The sequence below is a fragment of the Cucurbita pepo genome, chromosome 1, assembly GCF_057944985.1.
Source record: "Cucurbita pepo subsp. pepo isolate OVF chromosome 1, ASM5794498v1, whole genome shotgun sequence".
In the NCBI taxonomy this organism is placed as follows: Eukaryota; Viridiplantae; Streptophyta; class Magnoliopsida; order Cucurbitales; family Cucurbitaceae; genus Cucurbita; species Cucurbita pepo.
Window position 1 is genome coordinate 19,238,830 of NC_141798.1, and position 15,573 is coordinate 19,254,402.

Here is a 15,573-nt window from a genome sequence, read left to right on the forward strand (position 1 = left end):
GGCTTCATACTAGTGGAGTTAGCTTATAAACCTATGATCATTCCCTAAATTAGCTGTGGAGCTTCCATCATCCAACAACCAACCCCTGATACACAAATAGCATCATCCAACAACCACTTATACACAAATAGAGAAAAACCATGATCCAACAACCACTGATACGCAAATAGCATCATCCATCTTCTTTACCCTTCTATAAATCCATCTTCTTTACCCCTATAAAGGGAAAGCTCAATTTCAAAATTTGTTTATTTGGTAAGTAACTTAGAAAAAGAATAAATTTTGACCAAAGTATTTTTCATTTTTTTAAGGTTAAAGGGATATCGAAGAAACTTTAATATTTTTCATACTAAAATTTAAATATTTTTTTTTAACATTTTTCAAAATGTTTGAAATTTAAATTAACATTTTCCAAATTAAAATTTATATTCAAAATATTTTTCTATTTAGCCTAATTATTATATGGTTTTAAGGAATGCCCCTTAATTTAATGTCCACAGTTTATTTGACAAAATATATTAAGCTATAAAGTTAATCTTTATAATTTCAAAAAATATATAATTTAATATTTACATTTTCAAATGTTAGAATTAGTTTTATAATTTAATAAAACTCCTCTATAATTTTTTTATCAAACTATAAAAACAATTTATAAGTATTTATGGCGTCATTAAAATTATATTTTATTATATTATATTATATTAATTATTTGGACAAAATTTTGAATTTGAGATATTAATATTCTCTTGGTCAACCAGGAACCGAATCTAATATTATTTAAGCGCAGTTCATTCAATTGGGCTGCTATACAGAAAATAATAAATACTCATTTTCTTTAATTAAAGAAAACGATAATTCCACTAACCGGCAACCGGTAAAGTTTTTTGCGGCAACCACTGCAATGAATAGTACGACGAGGAACAGTGGAGTTGAAAGAAATGGACCTTTATTTTATTTTATTAAAAAAAACTGAAAAGTATATATATATATATTCTCTTTTTTTTGTTCTCTTCGGCATAATTTCCAAGTGCTTTCCTCTGATCTCCTTTTTTCTTGTCGATTGTATTTATCTGATTATCTTTCCGCTACTTTATCAGAAGCCATCTCTCTCACTGACTTCGCAGCCGGAATCTCCGCTATTGAAGTTTTGGAGTAGGATAATTGTTTGAGTTCTTGTTCACTCTCGGTTGAAGATGGGCAGTTCTTCAGCACAAGGTGAAGTTAATCTGCTATTGTGGATTTTTTGTTTGATTTTTGTGATTTGGTATTTGCTGTTTGGATTGAAATCTGTGCTGTGTATGATCTTTTGGAGGCGTGGAGTGATTTTGTTTGTTTTTTGGATTTTCAGTGGTAGTGGATGGTGTTGGAGATTTAGAGAAGGGGATATTGAGTCTATCATCGAATCGAAACCCTCTGGGTGAACTCTCGCCGACGCCGTCTCCGTCGTCGACTGCGACGGCTCCGGCTCTGGTTCTATCTAATTCGGGGAAGCGGATAGACCAAGCGGGGAAGAAGAAGTACGTGAAGCAAGTGACCGGACGGCACAACGATACTGAGCTTCATCTGGCGGCGCAGCGGGGAGATCTGGCCGCCGTGAAGCAGATTCTCGATGATATTGATTCACAGATGGTGAAAACTCTTAGTGGCGCCGATTTCGATGCGGAGGTTGCTGAGGTTCGGTCGTTAGTGGTGAACGAGGTCAACGAATTGGGGGAAACGGCTCTGTTCACTGCCGCGGAAAGAGGACACATAGAGGTCGTTAAGGAGCTACTGAAGTACTCCAATAAAGAGACTCTCACAACGAAGAACAGGTCTGCTTTCGATCCGTTGCATATTGCTGCAAGTCAAGGACACCATGGTAAGAATCTCGATCTCATCTTCTGTTTGGTAACAAAGATCCTACGATTAGATCTCATATTCTCCACTTGGAAAACTGGGAATGATACTAAGCTAATTTGAATTGCAGCAATTGTCAAGGAGCTTCTTGATCATGAACCTTCTCTAAGCAAAACAATTGGACCGTCGGGTGCAACTCCACTCATTACAGCAGCAGCAAGAGGCCACACAGCCGTAGTCGAGGAATTGCTTAACAAAGATCGTAGCCTGCTAGAGATTTGTAGATCTAATGGTAAAAATGCATTGCATTTTGCTGTGCGTCCTGGGCATACTGAAATTGTAAGATTGTTGCTCAGCAAAGATCAACAGCTAGCAAGAAGAAATGACAAGAAAGGCCAAACGGCACTGCACATGGCTGTCAAAGGGCAAAGTCGTGATGTGGTGAAGTTGCTTCTTGATGCAGATCCTGCCATTGTTATGCTTCCTGATAAGTTTGGAAACACGGCGCTGCACGTCGCTACGAGGAAAAAGCGTGTGGAGGTAATTAACTTGATTGCTTTTGTGGATGTTGCCTTGTTTATCTTCGATAACTTAGACAATGAGATCCCACATCGGTTGAGGAGGAGAACGAAATACCCTTTACAAGGGTGTGGAAACCTCTTCCTAGCAGACACGTTTTAAAAACTCGAGAGGAAGCCCGAAAAGGACAATATCGGCTAGCGGTGGGTTTGGGCTGCTACATAGACATTTTTTAAAACTCTCTCGTACCGATCGTTTACGGGAAAATCTAGAGAACTAGCATTGAAATGAAAAGTCTTGAAATGGGATGTTCGGAAATTAGATTGTTGAAAATTAGACTGTGTTTAGAGTGTGCAGTACTAATAGGTTGGGAATACGTGATAAAGGAGGATATAATGGTTTGGTATGTTGGAATTCTGGCATTGAAATGAAAAGTCCATCATTTTAGGTCCAATTGATGGAACGCTCGCCCTGATTGTGATACACTGAGTTATGTGCTATCTAAGGGACACACTGAGATATATGCTATCTAAGGGACACACTGAGTTATATGTTATCTAAGTCATTGTGTTGCTATTTGCGTTCCCTTTCTCGCTTATAGCTTATAACATTGTTTTCAACTTTCTTTTTAATCTTGCTTTCAAACTCTCCTTCAAAAATCTCCCTGCCCCGTTTTCTAAAAATCTTCTTCTTAGGGCTAGAGGCTTGAGCCTACGTAGTCCGGCCGTTGGCAAGGCGATTTCGAGTTGGCTGACTCACTCGGTGTTGAGAGTGAGTACCGCAACAATTGCTTATAAATGTCTCGAGGGGTGCAATTGTGATAGTCAACCTTTGGTTTTGAGTATTAAGCTTAGCTTATAAGCACTATTTTCACTTGCAGATAGTACAGGAGTTGTTGCTCCTCCCAGATACCAATGTGAATGCATTATCCAGAGACCACAAAACTGCTTTTGACATAGCGGAGGAGCTTCCTCTTTCAGAAGAGTCATCAGAAATTAAGGACTGTCTTTCTCGCTACGGTGCTGTCAGAGCCAATGAACTGAACCAACCAAGAGACGAATTGCGGAATACAGTGACTCAAATTAAGAAAGATGTTCATACCCAACTTGAACAAACCAGAAAAACAAACAAAAATGTACACAACATCTCCAAAGAGCTAAGAAAGCTGCACAGGGAAGGAATCAACAATGCAACCAATTCAGTCACCGTGGTGGCTGTCCTCTTTGCCACAGTTGCTTTTGCAGCCATCTTTACGGTACCCGGTGGCGACACGGAGCAAGGAACTGCTGTTGTCGTGGGCTCTGGTTCTTTTAAAATCTTCTTCATCTTCAACGCAATTGCGTTGTTTACGTCGTTAGCAGTCGTGGTGGTGCAGATTACATTAGTCAGAGGTGAGACGAAAGCAGAACGACGAGTCGTGGAGATTATTAATAAACTTATGTGGCTGGCTTCTGTTTGTACTTCGGTCGCATTCATGGCGTCGTCTTATATCGTGGTTGGGCGTAAATATGAATGGGCTGCAGTTGTGATCACTGTGGTTGGAGGTGTGATTATGGCAGGTGTTCTTGGTACCATGACTTACTATGTTGTGAAGTCCAAGAGAAATCGGTCGATCAGGAAGAAGGAAAAGAGCGCTAGACGGAGTGGCTCGAACTCATGGCATCACTCTGACTTCTCAAATTCAGAAGTTGATCGAATTTACGCTCTGTAGAAACTGGAATTTGACAAGACATTGAAGTTGTCCGAGTTTTTGGTGAAGCTCAAATGTTTGTATGTACGTATGCCTAAGCTCAATTCGCTGTTTCAATAAGATTGATATCATACCGGCGCCAGTTTTACATGAAAGATGCATGTTAATCCATAGCTATAACCGTGTGGATGAAATCGAGAAAGTCGATTGGTGTCGACATGAAGGATGCATGTTATAAACCATTGTCGTAGGGGAGTGGATAAAATCGAGAAAGTTGGTCGGTATCTTATCAATACCAATTTTACATGAAAGATGCATGTTAATCCATAAATGTGGGGGCGTGGGCGAAATCAAGGAAGTCAATTGGTGTTGACATGATGGATGCATGTTAATTCATGTTGTAGGGGAGTGGCTGAAATCGAGAAAGTCGGTTGGTATCTTATGGTCATCAATTTTACATGAAGGATGCATGTTATTACATAGTTATAGTGGGAGATGATAGGATGCATGTTATTACATAGTTATAGTGGGAGTGGATGGAATCGAAAAAGTCAATAGGTATCTTATCGATACCAATTTTACAAGGGGGATCTGAGCCGTTACAAATGGTATCATAGCCAGACACCGGATGATGTGCCAACCTTCTCGCTGTTCCCCGAAGGGAGTAGACACGAGGCAGTGTGCCAGTAAGGACGCTGGCCCCAAAGGGGGGTGGATTTTGGGGTGGTCCCACATCGATTGGAGGAAGGAAAGAGTGCCAGCAAGGACGTTGGGTCCCGAAGTGAGGTAGATTGTAATGTCCCACATTGGTTCGGGAGGAGAACAAATCACCATTTACAAGAGTATAGAAACGCGTTTTAAAGCCTTGAGGGAAAGCTCAAAGAGGACAATATCTACTAGCGGTGGATCTGGGTCGTGCACGTTAATCCATAGTTGTAGAGGTGTGGAGGAAATCAAGAAAGATAATTGATTAGATTAGAGATATTACTAGAGTTTGGAGTAACTCCGGAATGAAATTAATTATGTTATGACAATGACATACACAAAGAAAAAAGCATAGTAAAACGAACAATTATATTTTTAATTATTTTTTTAGTCCCAAAGATTTAAAATAAATCACACTAGAATTATCCCTTAAAAAATTTACCACAAGGATTATAAATTAATAACAGTTTCAATGTTTCAGAGCCGTAAAATGATACGATAAATTAAAAATTAAAAGAAAAAGGAGAAATGAACGCATTTCGAAGATTTAGAGAAAAAAGAAAAAAAAAACGAACCCATTTGAACATTCCTTCGAACCCAAACAATCCTGATTTCCGCCGCCATTGATTTTTCCTTTTTTCTTGTTCATCTTCTCTTGTTCTTGCTTCCAATCAGAAGCGAAAAGTAGAACAGAATCCTGAACAAAAATCCCCAAGCCACAGTCACCAGCAAGCAATTCCACTTGCTCAAATCCGTCACTCCTTGCTGTTGCAGAATGTCAGATCCCGTCGTCAAGCAAGTGGATCTCGTGATCTTCATCCCCAGAGTGTTGCTCATATTCTCCAGAAGCTTCAATTTCAGGGCGGTCGGCACGATTCCTAGCGGCGTGTTGTCGAAAATCTGCACGCCTCTCACGAAGCACTTCGTCGGATTGCCGAATTCGTTCTGTAAAACGGCTTCGTAAGGATACTTCACAAGCGAAATGTAATGGAACCAGATCCAGTAACCTGGAATTCGATCGCGAGTGATGAAGAATCCACTGAAGAGAAGGAAATAGGCTAAAATCGCTACGACAATGGTGTAGCCAAGCATTACATGAGGCACTACTCCCGAAAGGAAAGTGACGAATGAACTTCCCGCCCAGAACGCAGCGAAAATTATCAGAAAGTAGAACAAGAAACCTGTGATTCCGCCGTCCAGTCCGACGGCCCAAAATGTCGTCGCTGCGAAAGCTAAGGACAGGAAGATCAGCGCTGGTAAGGCTACCAGAGAGTGAGATAGAACGTAGGAGGATCTCCTGTATGCGTTGTAGGCTGTTTCTCTCATGAAAATGTACCGTTCTTGAAGAAACACTGGAAGAGCATCGGCGCAGGTGTAGAAGGTTGTGGACATGGCGAATGCGAAAAAACCTAACCGTTCTTGAACGCCTTTTGGTGAGTTATCTAGTTGCCAAAACATGGTGGCGAGGATGAAACCGGTGACTAAGACGGCGCCGAGTCGGATTCCGAAGAGCTCTGGCATTCGGCGGGAGTTTAGCATCGATCGCTTTGAGAGAACAGCCATTTCGATCCAAAATGGATTTGCGAAGGTTGGAACCATAGAGCTAGGGCTCGCGTCGTTGTTTGTTGCGCCAGAGACTAATTTTCCTCTTGAAATGCTTGCGCTGATGGCTTCCTTTAACGACGTGCTCTGCTGATCTGACTCTGATTTTGGAATGTTCTTCATACTCTGCCATGATTTGTTGAATTCAACCAAGCTCTTGGTTCCTCCTGGAGAGCCTTCGAGTTCTCGAATCCGATCGAGCGCGAACTCAGTCCTGTTCTCGTTTTCCGGTATCGGATGACCGAACTCTGCGAAATACATCGGTAGATTGACAGGGGAGCCACTGTAAACGGTTTGTCCACGAGAGAGAAACAACAGTCGATCTAGCAATCCGAGAATCCGATAACTCGGCTGGTGAACGGACATGACGACGATGCTACCACTCTGAGCAATCCTCTGCAAAACTTTCACCACCATGAACGCACTAGTCGAATCCAGTCCCGATGTCGGCTCGTCGAGGAAGAGAATGATCGGATCGTGGATTATGTCGATTCCAATCGAGACTCGTCTCCGCTCTCCGCCGGAGACGCCGCGGTGTCCTTCATCGCCAATCACAGTCTTCGCTGCATTCCGTAGCCCTAACTGATCAATCAACGCTTCAACTCGCAATTTCTTCTTCGATTTCGAAAGCGTTCGAGGCAATCGAAACTCAGCCGAGAACATTAGAGTTTCCTCCACCGTAAGCATCGGGAAGAGCAGATCATCTTGCATAACGTAAGCAGAGATTACCTTCAACAATCTCGATTCCAACACCTCGCCGTTTAATCTCACTGTTCCTTTCAAGCTTCCTTTAGCAATTCTATTAGCTAATGCATCAATCAACGTCGATTTCCCCGAGCCACTCGCTCCAAGAACGGCCAAAATCTCGCCCTCTCGAGCCTCACCGGAGATGTTGTTCAACAGAGTCTTCGTCTTCGTGAATAGGCTGTCGCCAACGACTGTCTCATCGGCCGCAGAACCGCCGAGTCTATTCCCCCGTTGCCGGAAAACCGACGAGAAACTAAGCTTACGACGAACTTTGACGCTGTATGTGAGATTGTTGAAGGAGAGCATTAATGGCAGAGACCTCGGCTCCAAATTCACGCCGTCGATGTCCACCACCTGATCATGAACCTGACCATAATCCATTCCTTCAAATTTTGAGTCTAATCTTTGAGCTAATTACAGATTAATTTACTGGTTTTTTCATCAAATTTTCCTTAAATTTGGTTTATGAAACTCCTAATAAAGGATTAGTTTAAGAGTAGGCTGCTATCTTACATTCAAACGATTTCTTATTGATTATCCATTCATAAAACATACATAAGAAAACTTCAGCTTTTGAATTTAGTAGTTATTTAACACATACCGGCGTCTCGTTTCCATCTCCGTTCGCTTCCCGCCGCATGTCACCAACCCGTTTGAAAAGCTGACCAAGAGTAGGAGATATACCAACAAATGAGCGTGGGCGATCATGAAGTTCCACATCATTAAAAAACGCAACCGTATCTCTAGTGGGTGACATATTCTCGACCATAAATAAGCTTTTAATCACAAAACGCTCTCCGAATACGATCCCAAAAAAAGCACTTTTGTAAGAAAATGGGTTCTTAAGGATTTGCAAAAACACAATAAAGCTGATATAATGAGAAGAGAAGGGGGTTGGAGAGTGTGGTTACATAGTTAGGTTAGAGTTGGAACAGTTTCACAAGGAAGAAAGATATGGAAGAAAAAAAGGTGGCCTAAAAATTAATATACAATATGGATATTTTTACAAGAGAAAGGCACTGACAAATGGGGATTTGCCACGTGTAATGAGCATTATTTGGGGTTTCTTAATGTTCACACTTTATGCTTGTAAATTTAGGTTGGGTGTTGATCTACTTGGTGAAGTAATATAAAGGATTATTGTTTATTCAGCACTGCACGGGCCGCCCTGAGGAAGAAAATTTCAGACCGCATATGAAGGAGATTGCTTGGAAGTTAGGGCGTGGCAGGTAAGTTTAGCAAACTTGTTGAATTAAATATTTCTTGAACTTTTAATTTATCTAAAACAAATTAACTTTTATTTATTTATTTATTATTATTTTTTTTTTTTTAATGAAACACAAGTACTAATATGAGCTAGCTCAGTAGCTCAGAGACGTCTATGAATAAGATAGTATTAGAGTCGTGTTTAAAACTTAGCCAAACATAATCACGAAGAGCGTGGTGTGCTATGAAGAATGTTGGATGAAAATCCCACATTAGCTCATCTAGGGAATGATCATGAGTTTATAAGTCCAGAGTAAAGTTATGAGAGCTTATGCTCAAAGTGAACAATAATATTATACTATTGTGGAGAGTCGTGTTCATCTAACAATGAAAAGTCGACGTTTTGAAATGGTGTGAATGAGAATGCAAGAACTTAGCTATTGGGGTTTTGAAATTGTGTGAAGTTGGTGGATAATGTTGTTGGGCTACCGCACGGAATGGGACACCAATCTTAAATGGAAACGTCGACGTTTTTCTCTCTCTTACCTTGCCCACATGCTTTTCCCAAACGGAGTCCCTTTTGTTTGTTCAAACTTTCTCAACCTTTTTCAGCTAAATTTTTCTTTTCATCACTTCACAACCATATCGTCTCAAACGCCTTTCCGACCTTTATTGGGATTGTTCGAATATCTATAAATATCGACACGTAAAAGAGGGAAACGTATATGAACCTAGATCATATCTAAATGAGAGGACGATTGTAACAATTCAAGCCCATCGCTCGTAGATATTGTCCATGTTGACTCGTTACGTATCGTTGTTAGCCTCACAGTTTTAAAACGCGTCTACTAAGAAGAAGTTTCCACGTCCTTATAAGGAATGTTTCCACCCCTCTAGGGAGCCAACAACTCAAGCCCACCGCTAGTAGATATTGTCTGCTTCAGCTTGATATGTATCGCCGTCAGCCTCAGTTTTAAAACGTTATATTAGGGAGAAGTTTTCGTATCCTTGTAAGGAATATTTTGTTCCTTTTTCCAACTAATGTGGAATCCACAATCCACCTCCTCAGGGACTAGCGTCCTCGCTGACACATCACCCGGTGTCTTGCACTAATACCATTTGTAACAACCTATGTTCACTGCTAGTAAATATTGTCCACTTTGGTCTGTTATATGTATCGTCGTTAGCCTCACGTTTTAAAAATGCGTCTATTAGCGAGAAGTTTCTACACCCTTATAAGAAATGTTTCGTTCTCCTCAGTAATTGATGTGAAATCTCACAACGGACCATTATTATTAAAAAAGCTATTCTGGTACTGTAACTTAGACGTCATTTGTTACGTGTCTTTCTTATGACCATCCGATCCGATCGTAGCAAGATCAAGTCTTGATAATGGATTATATTTGGGCCTAAGGCCCAAATTAGTTTATGTTGGACATAGTAAATGATATTGGGCTCAAATAAATCCATATCCATTAAGCTTGTTGGGCCACAATGATAGATCCAAAAGCAGTCAAGCCCAATCCACAAGCAACCTTGAAGCCCATAATGAGCCGTGAAAAACTCTATAAATAGAGGGCTCCTCTTTAACCCGAATATTTAAACCCTAAATTTTCATTTTATAAGACAAATAATCGAAGAACGATCTCGTACAATTTTCTCCCGTACTTATACGAATCAACACAAATTTAATGATGGTAGGCATAGACAAAGAGAAAAGAAAAAGGTAAAAGCCCTAATTTCTGGACCATTTCTGAGTTTGCGAAGAGCCGAATTTTCACCTTCCATGAAAAATCTCCATCTCCCGAAGGTAATCTTATTCGTTGTTTCCATTTCAATCTTTTTCTGCCGATTTGGGTTAGAGATATCGTCGATTTGGGTTTCTTATGTTTCTGACTTGATTCGATTGTTAGTCTCTCTCGTTATCATCGGCAAGACGACCGCGTATTAATCAGCGTTTCGGTATTGTTTCCATCTCTGCCTTTAGGATGATAATCTCTTTGAATTGGCTGACTAAGATAGCTTTACCCGCTATCGAGTATGTTTCTTTCGAGGCAGATTTGTGGAAGTTTGAATTTTTGGTCAAGGAGCAGTTATTCAAATATTGGAATGTCTTCTAGCAATTCAATCGAATTCCTCATGAAGTGGTTGAATATATGGGGAATAATTTTATCATTAATTTTGTATTGTTCATAAGGATTCTGGCATCTTTTGTTCGTTTATGGTGGATGGAGAAGTTTTTGCGTGGGTATGAGAGTAATAATTAGGGAGATCGAAGAAGTATGAGACTCTGCATAGTTGCTCTGAGATTTAACTATGTTATGCCCAAAAGTTAACTGCTGGAGTTTGATAGAGTTTATTTTGCTGGGTGTCATTTGATCCAATCTCGAGGCGTGGACCATCTAAACTTTTGTAGTTAAATTTTTAACACAAGAACTTCATAGCGCATGCAGGATTTAAGATTTGGATTCGGGTATTATTATATTTTTCACGATTAAAGCTTGCTGCATTGCTAATTTCTTTAGTCTTGGCTAATTGATTATTTTGACTCAATGTTGGTGTAAGCTATCTTGTATGTTGAATCCTTTCGAGGATTACTGATGTGTTAGTATCCATACAGTGCAGAATTTGAAAGTGATGCCTGAGCTTTTAGTGAGAATTCTGCGTTGGATTAAAGTGATAAAAGATGAAAAATTTATTTAAGACACTGAGATATTGGAAGAATGATGGCCGTACCAGAAAGTGAAGAGGTGCCATGATATTTTTTCGTTGCTGTTTATGTATTTTGAAGATCGTGCAAGTTTTTTTTATGGTTATAATTATTGTCAGTAAATGTTGTATTGGCACTTGGCAGGTTGGTTTTAAGCACATTGGGTTGTCAGGTAGTGATTATGATGCAAGTCTCCTTATCAAGAAAAGGAGATTCCCGGTTATACAGCCTCCTCCGTTTCCATCTAAAGATATATCTCCAGATGGGAATTTAACGAAGACTGAACAGCTATCTCCACCTAAAGGCGTATCTTTGTTTCATACCAATGAAAATTTAATGAAGAGTGAACGGCCAAGTCTATCTGTGACAATAGTTTCAAGTTCTAGTGCAATCACAAGTCCTAGGTTGTCCAACAAGAACCAGGATTGTGTTTGTGGCGAGAACGAAGGAAAATCTGATACTGATTCATGTTATGGGGCTATAGTCCAGAATGATATTGGAATAACAGGAGTGAAGTTTCAGGAACCCAGTTTGGGAGGGCGTGCTTGTTTTCATAGTTATGTTGAACGTGAACACAAGTCCTTGATAACTGAAAAACACATAGTTCATGCATTAACAGAAATCCGTGTGGGGCTGGAGTTATCATCAACTAACCTCAACTCTGACCTTCTTGCTGCTAACAATGAGGAAGAAATTGATGTAAAAGTTGAAGGAGGTATCAGTAGGTTTCAAGGAACATATGAATCTGAAATTGATTCCTGAAAAGAGTGATTTGAATTTCCTGAAGCAGAATTCTTTGGAACCTGTGTTACTGGACTTGTCTTTAAACAAACAAGGAAGTAATACCGATTGTACTGTGGGGTCTGATTATGATGGGTCTCTTCAGCAGTCGATTAGGGAAAATTGGGATCTGAATACCTCAATGGAGTTTTTGGGAAGGCTGTGCAAGTGATGACCGTCGAGTGCAGCTTCCAGTTGTTCATGCTGACACAATTGTCTCTACATGCAGATGCTTAACTGAAATGGTGATAACTGATATTCCGTCAGGAAAACTAACCCCTTCGGATCAGGGTGATCATCTTCATCTAAGTCTTAGTTCATCTAATCTTAGGTATGTATTGCGTCAAGAACAAAGTCCACTTGCTAAGTTAGACATTAGGAAATCAAATCCTTTTTTATGCTTACCAGGCAGAGGTATGCAGTTTGATGATCTTAATGGTGCACTAAAAGTTGTTAAGCCAGAACCATTTGCCGAGGGCTCCAAACTTGAGTTTAGAAGTGATAAAGATAATGGACTGGGACTATCAGATGGTGCTGCAATGAAGCATGAATTAGATGATCAATGCAGTCTTGAAATTCCCAACGCGTTAGTAGTCCAATGAACATAGTTAAGGCTAAATCTGAATCAGTTTATGTAAGCAAACAGAGAGCACTCGAGGCATTAGGGAGTAGATTAGAACTAGTAGGTAAGGAAGTTTTTCCAGTAGATAATTCTTGTCCTATAGCAACGCTTTTTGCGGCAGAAATGCCAGAAGCAGCTGAAAATCCTTATTGTTCAACTGATTTGATTACTTAATAGGAAATTGCCCCAGGACAAATGTGTTTGTAGTGGTCGACTTGTTAACTCTGAAACGATGTATGTAAGCAAGGATTCAGGTTCCAAAGATTCGAGTAGTTCGGTTATAAACTATCCGTTATTGAAGATGAAAATCAGAATATTCCTCAGCAGCATCCCTTAAAAGTTGTGGAAGAACAGTACGCTAGTTTGCAGGGAGGTGAGGGAAGTTCTGTGAGTAATGAGGAAAAGATCAGTATATCAGCCTATTCATTAGAAGACTCTTATAGTTCTGAATATGAATCAGATGGAAAGCGGGATGTGAACGAGGCGATGAATGCACTAGATAATGATATAGAAGAAGATTATGAAGACGGAGAGATTCGGGTACCGATATTTAAAACTCAAGTAGAAAGCAGTGTCTATAGAAAGCACTAGATAATGGACTTGTTGAAGAGAATACCAGTAGGGTGTGCTTGAGCAAGGCCAACGAAGCTACAAAAGCCACAGGTACAAGGCAATTCTTTCAGTGTGAGAAAATAGATGCCTTGGAGGCCCAGGAAATTGCTTCTGAGAAAGCTACTAATGGAATTGAAGAACCAATAGTGAAAATTTTTCTTAGTGATGCAGAGAATGTTAAACCTGTAGATTCTGTACAAAACGACGATCTAGCTTTGCCAAACGTTAAGTCGTTAAGTAATGATGATGTGACCGATGATTTTACTCATTGCAGCGGAGATAGCCAGTTGGTTAATCCGTGACAAGCTTCCTTATCTCCGAGTGAAACAAGATCTAATTTAGCGAGGTCGGTTTTTACACAATCTGATAGGGAACAAATACCCGACCTGGCGTATGAAGGGGGAAAATTACAATCTCAAGGAAGGTAATTATTTCTTAACTGCACTAAAATTGCACTGATTACTCTCAGCATTGCTGATTTCTTTTCATTTTCTAGAGATGACCCATACAGTGACTTTTCCCAGAAATTTTATGTGAATAGACGTAAGAATCTATCAGCCCGAATGAGTTTTACTCGTAGAAGAGGTAGATTCACTATTAGGATAAACCAAGGTGACTGGGATTTTAATCCAGGAGTTCACAATGATCAAATTCTACCCTACCATTTGATGCCTGTAGAAGTAAACACATGCCTGCTGTTTCTGATGGTGGCATTGATCAAAACCACTATAAAATTAAACCCGAGGGTCCATGTTGTTGTGCTCGTCAACGGAGTAGACAAATATTATAGATGATGAAACCCCCCTTTGTGATATACCCTCTAGGAGGAGGTCACCTGATATAAGAGAAGGACCTCGTAGATGCATTCGTGAACCTGCGTCCGAATTGGTTGGACTGCGACACGGTGAAACGTTTACGACGACTTTTGAAGATGAGACCTTGGATCCAATATATGCACACCCTCAACCTCCATTTGAAGTAGATAGGCCTCCTTTTATCCAAGACCAAAGGAACTTCCCTATTCAAAGGAAAAGTTTTCCTAGAGTTGATACGCCCTCCTGGCCATTGGTTTCCATCCAAAAGAAAGTCCGACAGGTTTTTTGGACATTCAGAAATGGCTCGTCGAAGTCCTACAGGTTACGGGATGAGATCTCCTGATCAATCTCCACCTATTGATCGAGATCAGCCAATTCGAAGACGGGGTTTCTTAGTTTCGCCACTCCCTTGGTATGGATTTTGCTCGTGACCACGAACATAGGAACTGAACTGACAGAATCTCCTTTCGAAACAGGAGGTTTGAAGATATGGATCCTCGAGATAGATAGGATAGAGGGCGGTGAATACTTTGATGAGTCTGTTGAACTGACTTGTGATGACAACAGTGACGATCGAAGAAGGTTTCATGAAAGATATGAACATCAAAGACACCGAACATCGGTACCCATTGCAGCCGCAATGTAACAATTCTGATGGTGAAAATTATCATGACGGTATTATGGACGCCTTTCCGATACCGTGCTGGTGATGAACTACCAGAGTTTCATGAAAGAGGTAAGTTTAGGGAGAGGGAATTTGATTTACCATGACGGACAGGGATGATGATTGAAGAGCATGGAGTTGAAGATTATAGACATGCTCGACAGTCGTGGAATGAACATACTAGGTTCAGGTCGGTCGGGTTGAAATATTTGTTAGACCCAATATAATTATTGAGTAAACTCAACTCGATTGTTTTGAGTTGTGGGGAGCGTTTTTTAATAACATGTTAGATAAATAAAATATTTATTTATTTATTTTCAAATTCCAAAATTTGAATTGAGATTTATAATTTGTAAAATTACATTTTAATCCTTCCCAAGTTCTTTTTTCAAATTTAGATGGAGAATAATAATTTAGAATATTTATGAAATTAAATAAATATTAATCAGTGAATAAGATTCCGTTCAATCCAATAATTTAGTCAAATATAAATAAAAATGGTTGGTAATGGAATAAAGGGTGTGGGCCAGGGTGTCAATAGTCAAAAGCGACGCTATTGAGCTGTCCACGTGTTGCCATTTGAGAACGCCAACGCAAAAATTCCCACTCATTAGGTTGTGGACAATAATGCTTTTCCACATAATAAAAAGTTATAATTATTAAAAATTAGACACATTACTTTCTTAAAATTATAATTATTTCAAAATAAAAAACGAAAAATCTTGAAAAATATAAATTAAATGTGTTTACTATTTATTTTGTCAAATTTTAAAAATATATATTTTAAATACTTTTTATAAAATATATTTTAAAATAAATGGTTAAATGTTTTAAATAGTATTTTTATACATATACAGTATTATAGTGGTCAGCAAAGTGAAGTGTGAAATTCCACATCAATTAGAGAGGAGAGTGGAATAAGTGAGGACGCTGAGCTCTTAAAGGAGGTGAACTGTGAGATCCCCACGTCGATTGGGAACGAAGTATCCTTTATAAGACTGTGGAAACCTCTGTCTCTCAAACGTGTTTTAAAAACCTTTAGAGAAAACTAGGGCAATAGGATTT

General features: G+C 39.6%; 2 protein-coding genes and 1 non-coding gene across 3 annotated transcripts; 2 read left to right on the top strand and 1 right to left on the bottom strand.

Moving 5' to 3' along the window:
* Positions 1 to 998: 998 nt before the first annotated feature.
* On the top strand, positions 999 to 4,181 carry LOC111796759 (ankyrin repeat-containing protein ITN1). Its single transcript, XM_023679517.2, has 4 exons — positions 999 to 1,215; positions 1,349 to 1,858; positions 1,967 to 2,376; positions 3,236 to 4,181. The coding sequence occupies exons 1-4, from the start codon at positions 1,194 to 1,196 to the stop codon at positions 4,064 to 4,066; spliced, it is 1,773 nt and encodes a 590-aa protein (XP_023535285.1). The 5' UTR covers positions 999 to 1,193; the 3' UTR covers positions 4,067 to 4,181.
* Positions 4,182 to 5,058: 877 nt separating this feature from the next.
* Positions 5,059 to 8,032, bottom strand: LOC111796768 (ABC transporter G family member 6). The gene is made up of 2 exons (XM_023679526.2): positions 7,701 to 8,032; positions 5,059 to 7,465 (listed from the first exon to the last, which is right to left on the bottom strand). The coding sequence occupies exons 1-2, from the start codon at positions 7,866 to 7,868 to the stop codon at positions 5,396 to 5,398; spliced, it is 2,238 nt and encodes a 745-aa protein (XP_023535294.2). The 5' UTR covers positions 7,869 to 8,032; the 3' UTR covers positions 5,059 to 5,395.
* Positions 8,033 to 9,921: 1,889 nt separating this feature from the next.
* Positions 9,922 to 14,879, top strand: LOC111796777 (uncharacterized). Its single transcript, XR_015420654.1, has 2 exons — positions 9,922 to 13,453; positions 13,526 to 14,879. It is a non-coding gene; the product is annotated as an uncharacterized LOC111796777 (transcript).
* Positions 14,880 to 15,573: the final 694 nt, after the last annotated feature.

What these genes read in the sequence shown, in the direction of transcription:
- LOC111796759 (XM_023679517.2), top strand. Translation starts at nt 1,194, where the DNA reads ATGGGCAGTTCTTCAGCACAAG. An exon ending in TGCAAGTCAAGGACACCATG is followed by an intron (nt 1,859 to 1,966) that starts GTAAGAATCTCG and finishes TTTGAATTGCAG; the next exon opens with CAATTGTCAAGGAGCTTCTT. An exon ending in CGAGGAAAAAGCGTGTGGAG is followed by an intron (nt 2,377 to 3,235) that starts GTAATTAACTTG and finishes TTTCACTTGCAG; the next exon opens with ATAGTACAGGAGTTGTTGCT.
- LOC111796768 (XM_023679526.2), bottom strand. Translation starts at nt 7,868, where the DNA reads ATGGTCGAGAATATGTCACCCACTAGAGATACGGTTGCGTTTTTTAAT. An exon ending in GAGATGGAAACGAGACGCCG is followed by an intron (nt 7,466 to 7,700) that starts GTATGTGTTAAA and finishes GATTATGGTCAG; the next exon opens with GTTCATGATCAGGTGGTGGA.